The sequence below is a fragment of the Dromiciops gliroides genome, chromosome 6 (assembly GCF_019393635.1).
Source record: "Dromiciops gliroides isolate mDroGli1 chromosome 6, mDroGli1.pri, whole genome shotgun sequence".
Classification (NCBI taxonomy): domain Eukaryota; kingdom Metazoa; phylum Chordata; class Mammalia; order Microbiotheria; family Microbiotheriidae; genus Dromiciops; species Dromiciops gliroides.
In genome coordinates, this window is record NC_057866.1 from 215,718,578 (window position 1) to 215,733,466 (window position 14,889).

Sequence of the window (14,889 nt, forward strand, 5' to 3'; positions counted from 1 at the left end):
TGTTACAGAGGAAAGCGGCATCTCCTGCTGTCTGTTTCTCTGGTAAGCATTAGCTACACAAAATGTTAGCTCCCTGGTGCTTCAGAAGAGCATGCTGTGGGAGAGAGATGCTGTGATTCAGCAAGCTCAAAAGGTTAAACTCCTAGGGATGAAGAATGGTTATCTCAGACTTTGTCTCTACCTTTCCCTTTGAGCTCTGGGAGTCTCTTAAACTCTTAGAATATACTTTCTCTTCTCTTTTAAAGTTACATAGTTACTTATTACACATGGATTAGATAAGGAACACTAACAGTAAAGGATTATAAGGCCTTTTATTTTTTTAAGTATAGAAATTCAAACATATTTACACATGGGAGGCCGCAATGATGGGAAAAAAATAATCAGTATCTCTGGAGTGGGAGAGCCTGGGTTTAATTTGAGTATCTGATAATTAAAAACTGTGTGACTGGAGGAAGCTAGGTGGCACAGTGGATAGAGCACCGGCCCGGGAGTCAGGAGTACCTGAGTTCAAATCTGGCCTCAGACACTTAAAACTTACTAGCTCTGTGACCCTGGGCGAGTCACTTAACCCCAATTGCCTAAAAAAAAAAAAAGAAACTGTGTGACTGAACAAGTTGAACTCTTTGGGTCTCAGTTTTCTCATTTGTAAAATAAAGGAGTTGAAAAAATGACCTCTAAAGTTGTTTTCAGCTCTGCTATATTTTTAAGATTTCATGGATGGATAACCAATTCCACAGAAAATCAATTCTGTTTGAAAATAACTTGGCAGAATGGAGAGAGCAATGCAACTGGAATCAGGAAACCTAGAGTTCACATCTTACTTCAGGTACTTAACTTGGAGTGACCCTGGGCAAACTACTTAACTTCTCTCAGCCCCAGTTTCCTCATCTATAAAATGAGGATAATAATAGCATCTCTTTCACAGGCTTATTGGGAGGATCAAATACAAACCTTTACATGATTAATAACTGTTCTTTATTATATTGTTTTCAAGGAAATTTATTCACAAAGAGAAAAAATTCATTCTTTTATAAAATTTGTCCATATTTTTGTGGAATCTTATGAATAGGTACCAAGCAACTTCCACACTTTTTACAAACATTACAGACTTTCCACAATGTTTGAATGAAAGTTTTCTCCTGCAAAGTTTGCTGTTTAAAAGGTATTAAAGATAGGAGCAGCTAGATGGCACAGTGGATAAAGCACCGACCCTGGATTCAGGAGGACCTGAGTTCAAATCCAGCCTCAGACAGTTGACACTTACCAACTGTGTGACCCTGGGCAAGTCACTTAACCCTCATTGCCTTGCATCCCCTCAAGAAAAGGTATTACAGATCTAAATGTAGGCTCTTATCATTGCGTGTGTGTGTGTGTGTGTATGTGTGTGTGTGTGTGTATGTGTGTCTGGAGTTCTTTGGCAGTGGTGTAAAGCCTATGGACTCTTGCTCAGGATACTGTTTTTAAATTCATTAAACAAAATATTATATAAAGGGTTACAAAAGTAACCAATTTAGGGAACTTCAGCTACCAAATCATTACAAAAAAATGTTTGTGTACTTCAAGTTCATTACTCTGACAGAATCTAAGAGGCTACCTAGTCTAAATTTAAAAGTGGGAATGCTCAGACCCAGGGAAATGAAGTCACTTGTCTAAGATCATACAAGGGAATGTCAGAATTTGGAATGGAACCCAGTTCCTCTGACTATAGGGCCAGTGCTCCTTATGCTACATTAGAATAATTTCCACGAGGAAATCCAGTGAAGGTCTATATTGCTCTGTAAATATAAAGCACTATAAAAACAGTGGATTTCATTTTTACTCATACCTGGTACCAGGAGTATGCTCGGTCTGAGGGGTCAATGAGAATGGTGATGATCTTGGCCTTGGGGACCAGAGATGCTGCTCGTTTGGGAGCTTCCTCTGAATGGAAGTAATTGGCGCTTTTCTCAAATAGAAAGTCTGTAGTGACATTGGAGGGAATGGGGAAGAAATCCATGTACCTGGGAAAGGAACAGAATTCTCAGAACCAGTCAGTAGTTTATCTCCTGTTGGGTGAAGACATTAAAGTTGTCATGGAATTTTTTGTTGTTTTACAAACAAAACCCAGCTTCTTTAGGGCAATCTATAGAATGATTCAAATAACAACCTTGAGAGGAATAACCTGAATTCCAACAATGAACCTGAAAAATCTCTTAATTTTGTTACTCTGACATTCACAGCCATCTCTGTGTTTTATCTGCTGGCAAGAATAGGGGCAGGAGGTAAACAATAAAAAGGAATGGATCTCTAGGCTTTTTATTATATAGAGAACTGGACTTGGAATCAGATGATCTGAGTCTGAATACTGCCTCTGATACTTAATAACTCTATGATCCTTGATCATATAGCTTAACCTTAATGGGTCTCATTTTCCTCATGTAGAAAATTAGGAGTTTAGACTCTAAATGGATGACCAATTCTAAATATGTGACCCTTGAACTTATTTAACTGAAAAAATAATCTAACAGTTAAATCTTTCCGACTGAGTCCTATTCATTTGCTCCCACATATATCATGTTGATGTTGTTATACTTGAATTTGAAAATTCACAGATAAGAGGTTGTTTTCCTACTTTTTTTCACATTGGCCCCCAAGAGACTGAAATGCTTTGGGGGTCCATAAATATGTGGTTATTTTTGCATTCTGAACTGTTCATTTTTCAGTTTAGTTTAGTGATAATCAAAGTCTATGGAACATGGATGAGTCTACAAAACAAGATAAGATGACATAGCTTTTGGGCTTCCCCACGGCTATTTCCGATGTTGGGCAGGATTTTAGGTTGTCAAGACATTAAGGCATCAGCACAAGGCATATAGGGCCTCCTACTGGCTCCAGGGTAAATACTGAACCTGAATAAAGTGAATGATGTCCTGAACACTCCAAGAAAATAACATTCTTCATATTCATGTGAGAGCTTGAAACAGTAGGAACAGCCATTGCATTGGAATCGGAGGTTCTAAGTTCAAATCTCTGTGTTGTTTCAAAACTCCTATGTGACCCTGAGTAAGTTACTTAACCTCTCTAGGCTTCAGTTTCCTCTAAGGTCTCTTTCAGGTCTAAACTTTTATCTTATACACTCTAAAGTTCTTAACTCTCTCTCCACACCCTCTGTGTGATGGTCCCCTTTGGCAGTCTAATGAAGCCTATGTAATCCTTTCCAGAATCACAATTTAGAATACATAAAATCAATTATATAGGACTACAAAGAAAACCAGTTACTTATCAATATCTATCTATATAAAGATGACAGGGTTGCAGATGTTAAGGTAACTTGTCTTCCTCTGCACAAAGCCCACTGTGACTCAGAACCATGTCTGTGAGTCACAGTGCAAAGATAATTGAGTCTGGAGTTGGACGACCTGGATTCCAATCTCTGTTCTGTTCCTTGCTGTTCTTGAGTAAGTTGAAACCTCCTCAGGCCTCAGTTCCCTCGCTGAAAAAGTGAGGGGTTTGGACTAGATGACCTCTGAGGTCCCTTGTATCATTCTAGATCTGGGACACTAAGATCCACTGAATCTGATTCCAAGGGGGTATCTGAGCTTGATATTGGATAATAAAGAATGCATATTCATGGCAAGTAAGTGCTTGAATGAAGAGCCCATCTTTTTAATATCAGTATTCTTATAGTGATGCTATATGTCTTTCCATACCCAATTCCCACCAGCTATATTGCTTTGGGGTTTCTCTGGAATTCACCAACATGTCTCCCTTCCCTAGAAAACTTGGCATTGAGAAATCTCATCATGCTGCAAGATGGAATCAGCCTGGGACGCATATCTTCTTGGTGCTCTCTGCCCATGGGCTCCACGGCCTCTATTTAAGGAGCGGGGTCTCCACATTTCCCACCAGCTACATTGATTCTGGTCTTCTCTGGAAGTCTCCACCATGCCCCTGGGTACCTCCCCACCCCTTACTTTTCAGTTTCTTTTCGCATGTTGTCTTCCCTATTGTAAGCTCCTTGAAGAGAGTGACTTTCTTTTTATTTATATTTATATACTCAGAACTTAGCATAGTGCCTGGAACATGGAAGGCACTTAATAAATTTTTATTGGCTAACTGACTGAATCAGAGAATACTGGAATTTACAAACAATCAAATATATGTTTCATTCAAAGCACTATCTAGTAGAGACACATGGTAAGTGTAAGCAGAATATTAATAATCATGAATTGTACAGAAGAAGTGACATATATTACATCATCTAAGAGATGTATGATCTGAAAAGGCCATGGGCCAATTATGTAGTAAGAGTAAAGGATAAGAGTTGGATGGCTTGTTTGGCTTATGTACTTAATATTAAGGTAACCTTGAAGAAGACCCCCAAAATGATGAGTAGTTGCCCCAAAGATTTAAGGGACAGAATAGTGCACTCCTGAATAGAATGAAGTGTTGATGGGTTGCTATTTCCATAGCAGATATCATTTGAACCCATGTAGAAAGAAGGATAAGGGTTGGATAGCCTATCTGCTACTTCAGTTACCTACATATTATAAACATGCCTAGAGGAAGGCCCAAACAATGATGGGTGGTTTCCCCATTCATGGAAACACTTAGTCAAGTCTTGCATAGAATGAGATATAAATGGGTTGCTATTTGCATAGCAAAGAAGAAATGGTCGTATGAATAGGATCACAAATTCACTGAAATATTGAAAATGATAACATTACTGACTAGCCCTTCTAATAGTGATATTTATAATGCTTATTCATTGTAAGAGTGCTGGATTTGTAATAAGGAAGACCTGAGTTCAAATCCTACCTCAAACACTTATTGAGTGTGTGACCCTGAGCAAGTCACCAAACCCCATATCAAATGAAATAACATATGTAATGCATTTTACCATACTTATAGACATTTATGATGCTAGCTATTATCATTTTGTGCCTAGATGTTACTTAAGTATTTTTTGTTATCATATGACTTTTCAAATTTGTATATTATGTAAGTTCCTAAGAAGTAATTATAGTTATTTTTCTTCTCTGTATCCCTAACTGCCCCAACATAATACCCTTCAGTGATTATTTGCATTTATACTCTTAGATACATCAATGGACCTGTGATCTTGCCAACATAAGTATTCCCTTAAGCCATAGATATTGTAGCCCCTCCATGAATGTCATTATATTGTAGCTTTTGTCCATTTCCCTTTGTCTGAAGGGAGTCCACTTTTTTGTTCTCTTAAATTCATGGATCCCTATGAACCACACAGACCAAAAGATACCTCTCACTCTTGCTTTGTGACCAAGCCCTTGCCCCTTTCTTTTTATTAGTCATACATTTTCAAATGAAATCCATTATGCCTTCTCCTGCATAATTCTTTGTCATTTATTGCAGCCATGAATACATGCCATCTGCTTCTCCATTGCTCCTTTCACCCCTGTGAATCCTAAGTAACCAAGTAAAACAGTCTTTTCCAATAAATCCTCTCTTCAGGGAAAGTGATTGTTCCTAGACACTGGGCACAGGCTTTCTGACTCACTGTCAGGTAGAAAGAAAGGTGGAGGAGAAAGTAATTTATTTTATTTCATATTGATCCTTACGCTGGCATCAAGGTTTCCTTTCCTACTGTGGCATTCAGATTAGAGTAAACAGTTATTGAAGGTTTTTGTGGTCATCAATAGATAATTTCTGAATTCTTACTGCTTGTAAATCAGCTGAGAGTCTGATGCACAATCAATATGGAAAACTGACCATTAGACTTGAAAATAAAGAGTACAATAATTAGGAGAGCATAAAGCCATATACTGAAGACATTCTATTCCCTCTCAATCCTGACCATACCAAAACAACTTTCCAAGAAAGGAGTCCATTTTTTTTTGGTAAAATTGAGATCATGCAATTAGAAGAAAGAACTATCTTCTGCATCTTAAAAGCAATTAAGAGATGCTTGTGATCCCTACTGTTTTCCAAAAATCATAAGACTGTCACTCTTTTGCATTTCCTCCACCATGCATGCCTACATAACAAAGAACAAGTTTAACAGCATGCATGTAGAGAATCATTTCTGAACAAACTGTGGGTTAACAGTTGTAGTGAGCATTTAAAAAGACAGCCATATATATGTATATAACATGTGAGGGAATTCATGTTTTAATTACTTTATACCACCTTCCCACCCTGATACTAGATTTATACATTTTAAAATTTTTATTTGAAAACCTGCTGTTAAGTTGCTTAGGGCTTTAATTATTGGTAGCTGTGGCCTTTTATATTCTACAACTTATACAACTTGCTAATCTTACTATTTGATGATAAAAAAGTCACATCTAAGTTGAAAACATGTAGATCTGTAATAATAATGTCAAGTATACAAGAAGAGCGACATGATATTCTTAAAACTTGAGGTGTGAAAAAGCAATTGTGCTCTACTAATTTTAGTAAAAGCATCAATTATGGGATACTGTTTCTCTCTTCCTCTATGATTTCCATCATAAGTAATAAAATTGGTAGTTGTGTATGTGTGTGTCTCTTGAAAAGACTACACAACTGCAGAAAAGTAAGTTACAATCTTTGTGTTCCCTAATGCTTACTGAATTGGCAAGGCACAGAGGCACTTTAGAATGTCTATAAACTTACATTATGAGCAGTAATGCTATTTTTTGTACTGTGCACAGTATATATACTTTTTTTTAGATTTATACTAATAACCCATCTTACCAATCAATCCCCCTGTGGTAGTTATTTCTATTAAAGAACTGTACCTCCTCAAAGGTTTTTGGGCTGGGGGAGTTACTAATGATGGAAGGATGCATAACCAGGAACAAATACAAAGCTGTGGTACCTGGAAAGAGGAAAGAAGGTCAAAGGTCAATAGTCAAGGGATGATTTCCCAATAAACAGTATCATTTCATGTCAGTTGGAAAATTTTTTTAAAAAAGATAATTGTCTGTAAAGTTATACCATGCATATTTTTAAAATTTCATTTCTTGGAACTCTGTTGTTATAAAGAAAATAGACTGGGGGCAGCTAGGTGGTACAGTGGATAAAGTGCCAGCACTGGATTCAGGAGGACCTGAGTTCAAATCCAGCGTCAGACACTTGACAATTACTAGCTGTTTGACCCTGGGAAAGTCATTAACCCTCATTGCCCTGCAAAAAACATCAAAACAAACAAACAAATAAAAAAGAAAATAGACTAACAACGAGAGAGATATGCCCATCACTTAGGAATGGCTAAATAAATTGTGGTACATTTTAAGAAATGATGAATGTTTTGAATATAGAGAAGCACTGGGAGATCTACATGAACTGATGCATAGTCAAGGAAACAACATACACAATGACTACAACAATGTAAATGAAAGAAATGATAAAATTTAAAAAAAATAAAAATCATGCCTCAAAAAAACTGATATGAGAAGCCATATCCCCCCCTTTGCAGAGGTGTGAGGTCCACAAGTGTTATATGTTACGCATATTTCAACACTTTTTGATGTATTTATTAGTTATACTGATTTTTGTCTTTTTATCTTTAAAATACTATTTGTTGGGGCATCTAGGTGGTGCTGTGGATAAAGCACCAGCCCTGGATTCAGGAAGACCTGAGTTCCAATATAGCCTCAGACACTTGACACTTACTAGCTTTGTGAACTTGGAGCTAGTTACTTAACCCTCATTGCCCAACACACACACAAAAATACTGTTTGTTATTTGGAATGTCTCTCTGCAAGGGAAAGGGAAAAGCAGTGCTTGGGGAAACTGGTGATATAGAAAGAAACAAAATATATTAAATAAAAACTTATATTTTAAAATTTGATACAATGTAAAGGACACTGAACATCAGGAGGCCTTTGTCCTATTTCACCACTTATTTTTCATGTGATCTTGAACAAATGTTTTTGGAGCCAGAGGACTTGTGGTAAAATTTCAAACTTGCTACTTATTTTCTGTATGAACTCTGTTGGATGAGGAAAGTTCAAGGTATATGGCTACCCTTGGGATATGGAGGGGTTGGGAAGATTTTGAAGCAAAATAGGAGAAACTATGTATATTTTCATATCAAGTATAATATGTATTTTATGGAGAGGTAATATGGCACAGTGGAAAGAGCATTAGCTTTTGAGTCAGGTCACTAATCCTTAATTCTCACCTCTGACACATATTACTTGGGAAGCTTGGAAAAAAGTTTTTCATTCTCTGGGCCTCAGGTTCCTTATATGTAAAATGATGAGGGGTTGCAATAAATGACCTTTAAAGTCCCTTCCAGCTCAAAATCTATGAGGTATATAAACTTTTACATATAATATTTTAGGGGAAAAAATCTTTGTTATAGACATTTTCACAAAGCGCTCCTATTCATTTCCAATCCAATTCAATTAAACAAACATTTATTACTTATCGTGAAGAACACAAAGGTTCCATGGAACACTGTTTGGGTAATTCTGGCCTAGATTATCCCTGAATCCAATCATATGTGCTTTTTGTGGTTGGATAAATGGATAGGCTGAAACTAATTTACTTAAAATATAACAAGAAAGCATTTTCTTTACAAATTTTACATATAATGACTGTGAAACAGAGTCCAAGATGTTCTTAGAAAATTAAGTACTCTATTCCGTGAAACTCATTTTCCTTATCCAAAAAAAAATGAAAGGAGAAATAGCTGATCCTTGAGTATTAGGTGGAAAACTAAACATGGGGAGATACATTCTCATTACTAAAGTGTTCAGAGCTAGAATAAACCAGTCAAGGATGTTGTAGAGAAAGGGGTGGGACGTTGATCTGACTGACTGCTAAGGTTCCCTCCTAGTCTAAGTCCCCATGTTCTATGTTTCTCTACCTCAAACTGAAACTACTCACCTCTGACCTCCACCTTTAAGTAGTGTTAGAATATGTTCAGGCTTTCATGTTTCAGGCTAGTTATAGAAAAGGGCATGTGGGGGAAAAAACACAGGTTCATAATGTCATATGATGATGAACATCATGCTACATTCTCTAGAGGAGTTAGACTTACTAATAGTACTAAAGCACATGTCTGACCATGTCACATCCCTGCTCAAGAATCTCATAGGAGCCTAGATCTTGACTTGGAAAGAATCTTACAGGTTATCCAATGCAACCCCTCATTTTATAGAAGAGGAAAACAAGACAGAAAAAGATTTCAAATAATTTGTCAGGAATCACCAAGGTAGTAAATGGCGCATTAGGATTCAAATTAAGGTCAAATAACTTGAAAAATGTTGCTCTTTCTACTATATCACACTACCTCCCTCTCTGTGGCTCCCTTTTTCCTCCAAGATGAAAATACAACTTCTTCTGTCTGACATTTTAAATCTTTCATGATCTACTTTAGCCAACTTTCCTAATGGATTTCATATTACTGCAGTTCAGGTATTCTAAATTTCAGCCAAATTGCTCTACTAACATCTATTTCCTTATCTACATGACTTTGAACACACTGCCACCCCAAGCCCCCATTCCTGGAACACTCTCCACCCTCACTTCCAATTTGAAGCATTTGTAACTTTCTTCAAAGCAGCTCATGTGGCACTTTGTACACAAGAATTTCACTCAACTCACCAGTTGTTCATACTCTTCCTTCCTGAAATTACATTGTGTTTCCTCTGTTTATATTTTATTTGTATATTTTTTTATTTGTATATGTGTTTACTCTGTTTTGTATTTTATCTGCACATTTTGTTTCCATCCAATAAAATGTTAGTTTGATATGGGCAGGGAATATTTTTTATCTGTTTGTAAAGGTTTTTTTGGTCTTTGTATCCATGTAGCATAGTGCTTAGATCATAGTAGATACTCACTAAATACTTATTCACATTAATAAATATAAGTATAGAGAGGATGCTGCAGAGCAGGCAGAGTGCTAAACACTTGGAGTCAAGAAGACCTGGGTTCAAATCCAATCTTTAAACAACATCTGTAGTCAATTGACAAGGCATTTAAGCTCTTGAACCTCTTTTTCCTCATCTGCAAAATGGGGATGATAATGACTGTGCTTGCCTGTTGTGAAGTTCGTGTGAGATATGTGTAACATTCTTTGCAAACTTTAAAACCCTATATAAACATGAACTATTTATACAGCCAAAATCCCAGAGAGTCATCCATAATACCAGAGAATCCATCCAAGAGGATAAAGATTAAAGTCCAGGACTGTCAGCACTAAGCTTTTACTGGTTCTTATTTTAATAATTATTCTTACGGAAGGAAGTAATTTGTGAGAAAGAAGTGTACATGGTAGAGGAGCTGGGATGGCTTTCTGCTGGGAATGGGAACACAGCTTTTCCATTCCTGTAAATGGTGCAGAGCTCTGTTTATATCTGGGGGTTCAGCATGTCAGGCATCTTTTAGCTTGTTAAAAATAGTCATGTCTGCCAAAGAGTCAGTGTAGCAAGATACCATGTTTGGAAGACTGACAATCTAAGAGTATTTTTTTTCTCCCTGTAAAGCATTTGCTGTACAGGAAGACAGATACTTAAATGTCTCCCACTTGACTTTTGAGAAATTTCTGCCATTCATGCTGGAATTACTTGAAGAACCTGATTTTAGAAATGGTGATCACAACACTTGTCAATGAAGCCCTTTGAGAATAGGTAACATTTGGCATGGAATTTACATATCCAACTAGCATGGCATTTGTTTTCATCTATTCAGCTTGAGAAAAGGAACATCACTTTGATGTGCCCTTAAGTACATTATTGAGTTAAACAATGACTATGCCTGTAAAAGAAAAGTCTTATTTCACTGGAATTTAGAGAAAGCATGTTCAAAGTGACAAAAGTACTAGGTAAACTACTGGACCATCTGGCTTGTTTGTTATACTACTGATTTCATCAAAATAAAGGGAAGGAGCTCTCACCAGTTTTCTGAGGTCCTATTACCAAGAATTTTGGTAATCGATCACAGGTTTTCTCTTTAGACCAGATATCTCTGTGGCGTTTGTCATCACAGGGATTCTAATTGAGAAAAAAAAAGAAGAGGAAGAAGAATGAGTACCAAGAACCAGAATATAACATTTTTGTACTGTCTGACAATTCTTCAAATCTAGCTACTCAAAACCATCTCAAGAAGCATAGTTGTTTTGTTTTTTTCTCCTAGAACAGTAAAAACCTTTGGCTGCAGTATGAATAAGTCTGTTATACAAAGTGGAAAAGTTGCTTTTCCACTGAGGATGGAAATTGAAAAGAAGAAAATCACTATGGGACACTGAGAAAATAAACTAACGTCATTGAGTATTTCAACACTTTCTCTATTAACATTTTAAAGTCTTAATTTCTTTCTATAAGTTTTTTTCTTAGCCTTATCAGCCTGCTATGCAGGGGATTCCTGCTAATCTAAAAGACGCTAGAATATCAGCACTCAATAAATAACCAAAATATAATGGATCGGATTCTTATATTATTCTTTGAGTGTTCTTGCTGAGCTTTAAAGGATAAGGATCTGTCCCATAATAGAACTAGAGAAGGCAAACTATTCCTGTTAGATGTCCTTCATTTCAGTACAAATGTTTAGAAAATGTAGAAATGTAACTTCTTTTCTTTTTCACTGAAAGCGTCACATTTTAAAGTGGGGCAAACAAAGCTAATTGTTAATTTAATTAATTTGACTGGTACTACATATACACAAACTCATTACATAAGATTGATCTTAAGATTCTTTTCATTTAATTTTAACATCAGGGTGCATATTTTTTGGAAAAAAACAGGATTATGATATCTTTTTTTATTTTCAAAAGTGGTCAAGAGGTACCAACTTATATTTCAGTTCTAAAAATACTATAGACATGTGCATTATAAAGCTATATCTTATTTTAAACACGGAACAGATGTAAAGAAAAAATTAGGATATTCATTTTAGCATCTGCCTTGTAAAAGAATAAGTTTGAAATCTCTTATTTATAATAACAATGTTAATCATGGGAGAAAGGTATTAAATTAATAGGAAAATTACATTTGATGATAGCGGCTATTATATGTGACACTGGTTTGTAAGACTTAAAAAGTATGCATGGTTCATGTATGTATCAGATTCCTAAGAACAAGCACTAGAAATCAATTAGTTAACTTTCTCATTATAAAGATGAGAAAACAGAGAATGAGGGAAGTTGATTGACTTGGTGATTTGCCCAAAGTTTTACAAAGAGAAAGAAGTTAAAAAGCAGAGATTGGAAACCCAAGTTTTCACCTCCAGATCTAGGACTTGTCCCATTGTTTTACATTGCCTTCACCTGCATAATTGAAACCTACCAAAAATGCTTAGCTCTGTTTACTTTAGTCCATGATTAGGCTATTCTCTAACAATTGACATAGAAGTCAGAATTGGAAGAATATGAATAGACTCTAGTTTCAGAATTGAGGATATCTTCAATTTATGGATGCATCCATTCCTGAAATTTTTCATTGTCTATTATTTCTCTTTAAAGAGAGACAACAAGCAGTTCGGTTTGGCTGAAACAGAGAATGTCTAAAGGGGAATAATATGGAATCAGTCTGGAAAGAGAGATTTGAGCTGCATTGTGTTCATCAAAGCACAAGCAAATGAAGATGGTGTAGTGCTACATCTGAAGTCAAGTGAGACCTGGGTTCAAATCTCAATTCATTATTTACTAGCTGGGTCAACTTGGGCCAATCACTTAACATGTCTGAGTTGCAGCTTTCTGCAAAATGGAGGTGAAACAAATAGTACCGACTACAAAAGTTTTTGGTAGAATCAAAGTATATAATGTAAATAAAACATAAAAATATGAGCTATCACTTAAAAGCAAACACTTTCCCTTATAGCACCCCTAAAAAAGAGTCTTGAAATAAACCTTGGATTAAATCCCCTGCAAAGAAAATGCTCTCTTCCGTAAACAGAACAAATTCCTATCTTTCCACATCTATTTCTTTGAGGCCAGAGTAGATTCCAGTCCTACTGGATTTACTCGGTCTCTGAAACAACCCCAAACAGATCCTAGAGGTAAAATGAAATTTATTTTAAATCTCCAGCTCTATGGAGCAAGAAAGTCTCTTCTTTTGTATCCTTGGAGAAAATATGTTTGGAGAAAAGTGGGATTAGGGACAGGGACTGGATCTGTAATGTCAGTGGTCCAGGGAACTGACTGGTAAAGAAATTCTCCTTCCAAAGTTGCATGAATCTCTGGAGTACCACTAGGTTGGGAAGTGATTTCTATATTGTCCATTACCCTAGATATCCTTAAGTATGAACATTTCCTACCTAATACATTCTCCTAAACTTTCAGTCTGGAAAAAATAAATTGACTAATCAAAACATAGATCAATAAATGAATAAATAAGTAAATGAAAAGATAAATAACTAAATAAATAAGTAAACACAAATAAATAAGTGAATTCAACAATCAATAAGCAAATAAATAAATATTATCCATTCCTTTTTCTTTTTTCTGTGGGGCAATGATGGTTAAGTGACTTGCCCAGGGTCACACCTAGTAAGTGTCAAGTGACTGAGGCTGGATTTGAACTCAGGTCCTCCTGAATCCAGGTCCGGTGCTTTATCCACTATGCCACCTAACTGCCCCCTATTCCTTTTTTGATAAGTTCTGCTAAATGAAGACTGTTTCGGAGTTTTTTTGCATTTCATGACTTTTGATAACCATGGAGTAGGAGTCACTATGCTATAGCATTTAGAGGTCTACTTGAAGTAAGGAAGACCTGGTCTCAAGTTCTACCCCAATACATGCTGGCTGTGTGACCCTGGGCAAGTCATTTATCTTCTCAGAGTCCTGGGCAACTAACACTTTAAGTAAATTACAGATATGTTGCTGATGTATAACAAGAAAATGCAATGGAAGGAGTTTCCATATTCGGAATTCTCCACACCTATGAAGAAATCAATGGTCTGGACCACATCATCATTATCTTTACCATCCCAAAAATTACCATGGAAACATGGTTTAGACACCAAGATAATTGCTCTCTCACACTATCTTCTAAAATTTTAAATACTTTCTGTTTAAATCTGTCAACTCTTCAAATAATTAGCTTTTTAATAATAATAATAATAACAAATACTGTATAAGTTTTGAGGTTTGCAGAGCATTTTACATATCTCATTTGATCTTTGCAACAACCCTTTCATGTGGGTGATATTATTATACCATTTTTTTCAGATTAGAGAACTAAGGCTAAGGAATATTAAATTACTTGCTAAGTATCACATAGCCAGTAAGTGTCTAAAGTAGAATTTGAAACCAGGTTTTCTGAGTATAGGACCCTACCTAAAAGCTTTGATTCATCAGTTATAGGTGAAGCTTGTCTTATAGAAAAAGGAAAAAAAAAGTTCTATTGCTGGATTTGTTTTGCATTTGTTTATATTTTAGCCTTAGCTTATGTCGGTTTTACAAATAATGTCCTGTTGTTGAAGAAATCTTACCTGCCAGAGAGGATCTTTCTGCTCCGGGAAGAGCTCGAAGTACTTGTGAGCCAGCTGCACGGGAGGCAGAGTCTGCAGTCTCAGGTTAGTCCAGCTCTGCACAAAGTTGGCCAAGTTCACAAAGGTATATAACCCCAGGCGGTCATTCCCATAGTTGGACAAATGGGTCATGAAGATGCTGATCTGAAAAGGACAAAAGCAACCAAGTAAATCCTAGCACCATACTGCTGCTGACACTAGATGGCAGTGTAGTCCTATTTTGTTTGCCTTTTTTCCCCCTCTGACATTCACAGGAATTTTGGTTCATAGAGAGTTATTGAATTGGAAGTATGTAGAAAAAACTTCCTTACTGAGATATGAAGAGGTGATGCTATGACACTACAAGATAAGAATTTTCTAGGCACAATTTTTAAAAAATGCTGCCCTCCCCCTGCCCCCCAAAATGTCCACTAGGCAAAGACTTTTTGAGTACCGGTCATAAAATAAAGAATTAAACAATAGTCA

The 14,889-nt window shown here is 36.3% G+C and overlaps 1 protein-coding gene across 3 annotated transcripts in view; it reads right to left on the reverse strand.

The window, feature by feature from the left end:
- LOC122731518 (bifunctional heparan sulfate N-deacetylase/N-sulfotransferase 3) overlaps positions 1–14,889 on the reverse strand; it is a 230,118-nt gene that overhangs the window by 23,239 nt on the left and 191,990 nt on the right. For all 3 annotated transcript variants that reach the window (XM_043971676.1, XM_043971674.1, XM_043971675.1), the window contains exons 7-10: positions 14,386–14,568; positions 10,853–10,949; positions 6,697–6,820; positions 1,826–2,000 (exon numbers count right to left, since the gene is read on the reverse strand). In XM_043971676.1, the coding sequence (XP_043827611.1) occupies positions 1,826–2,000; positions 6,697–6,820; positions 10,853–10,949; positions 14,386–14,568 (579 nt within the window). The remainder of the gene's footprint in view (positions 1–1,825; positions 2,001–6,696; positions 6,821–10,852; positions 10,950–14,385; positions 14,569–14,889) is intronic.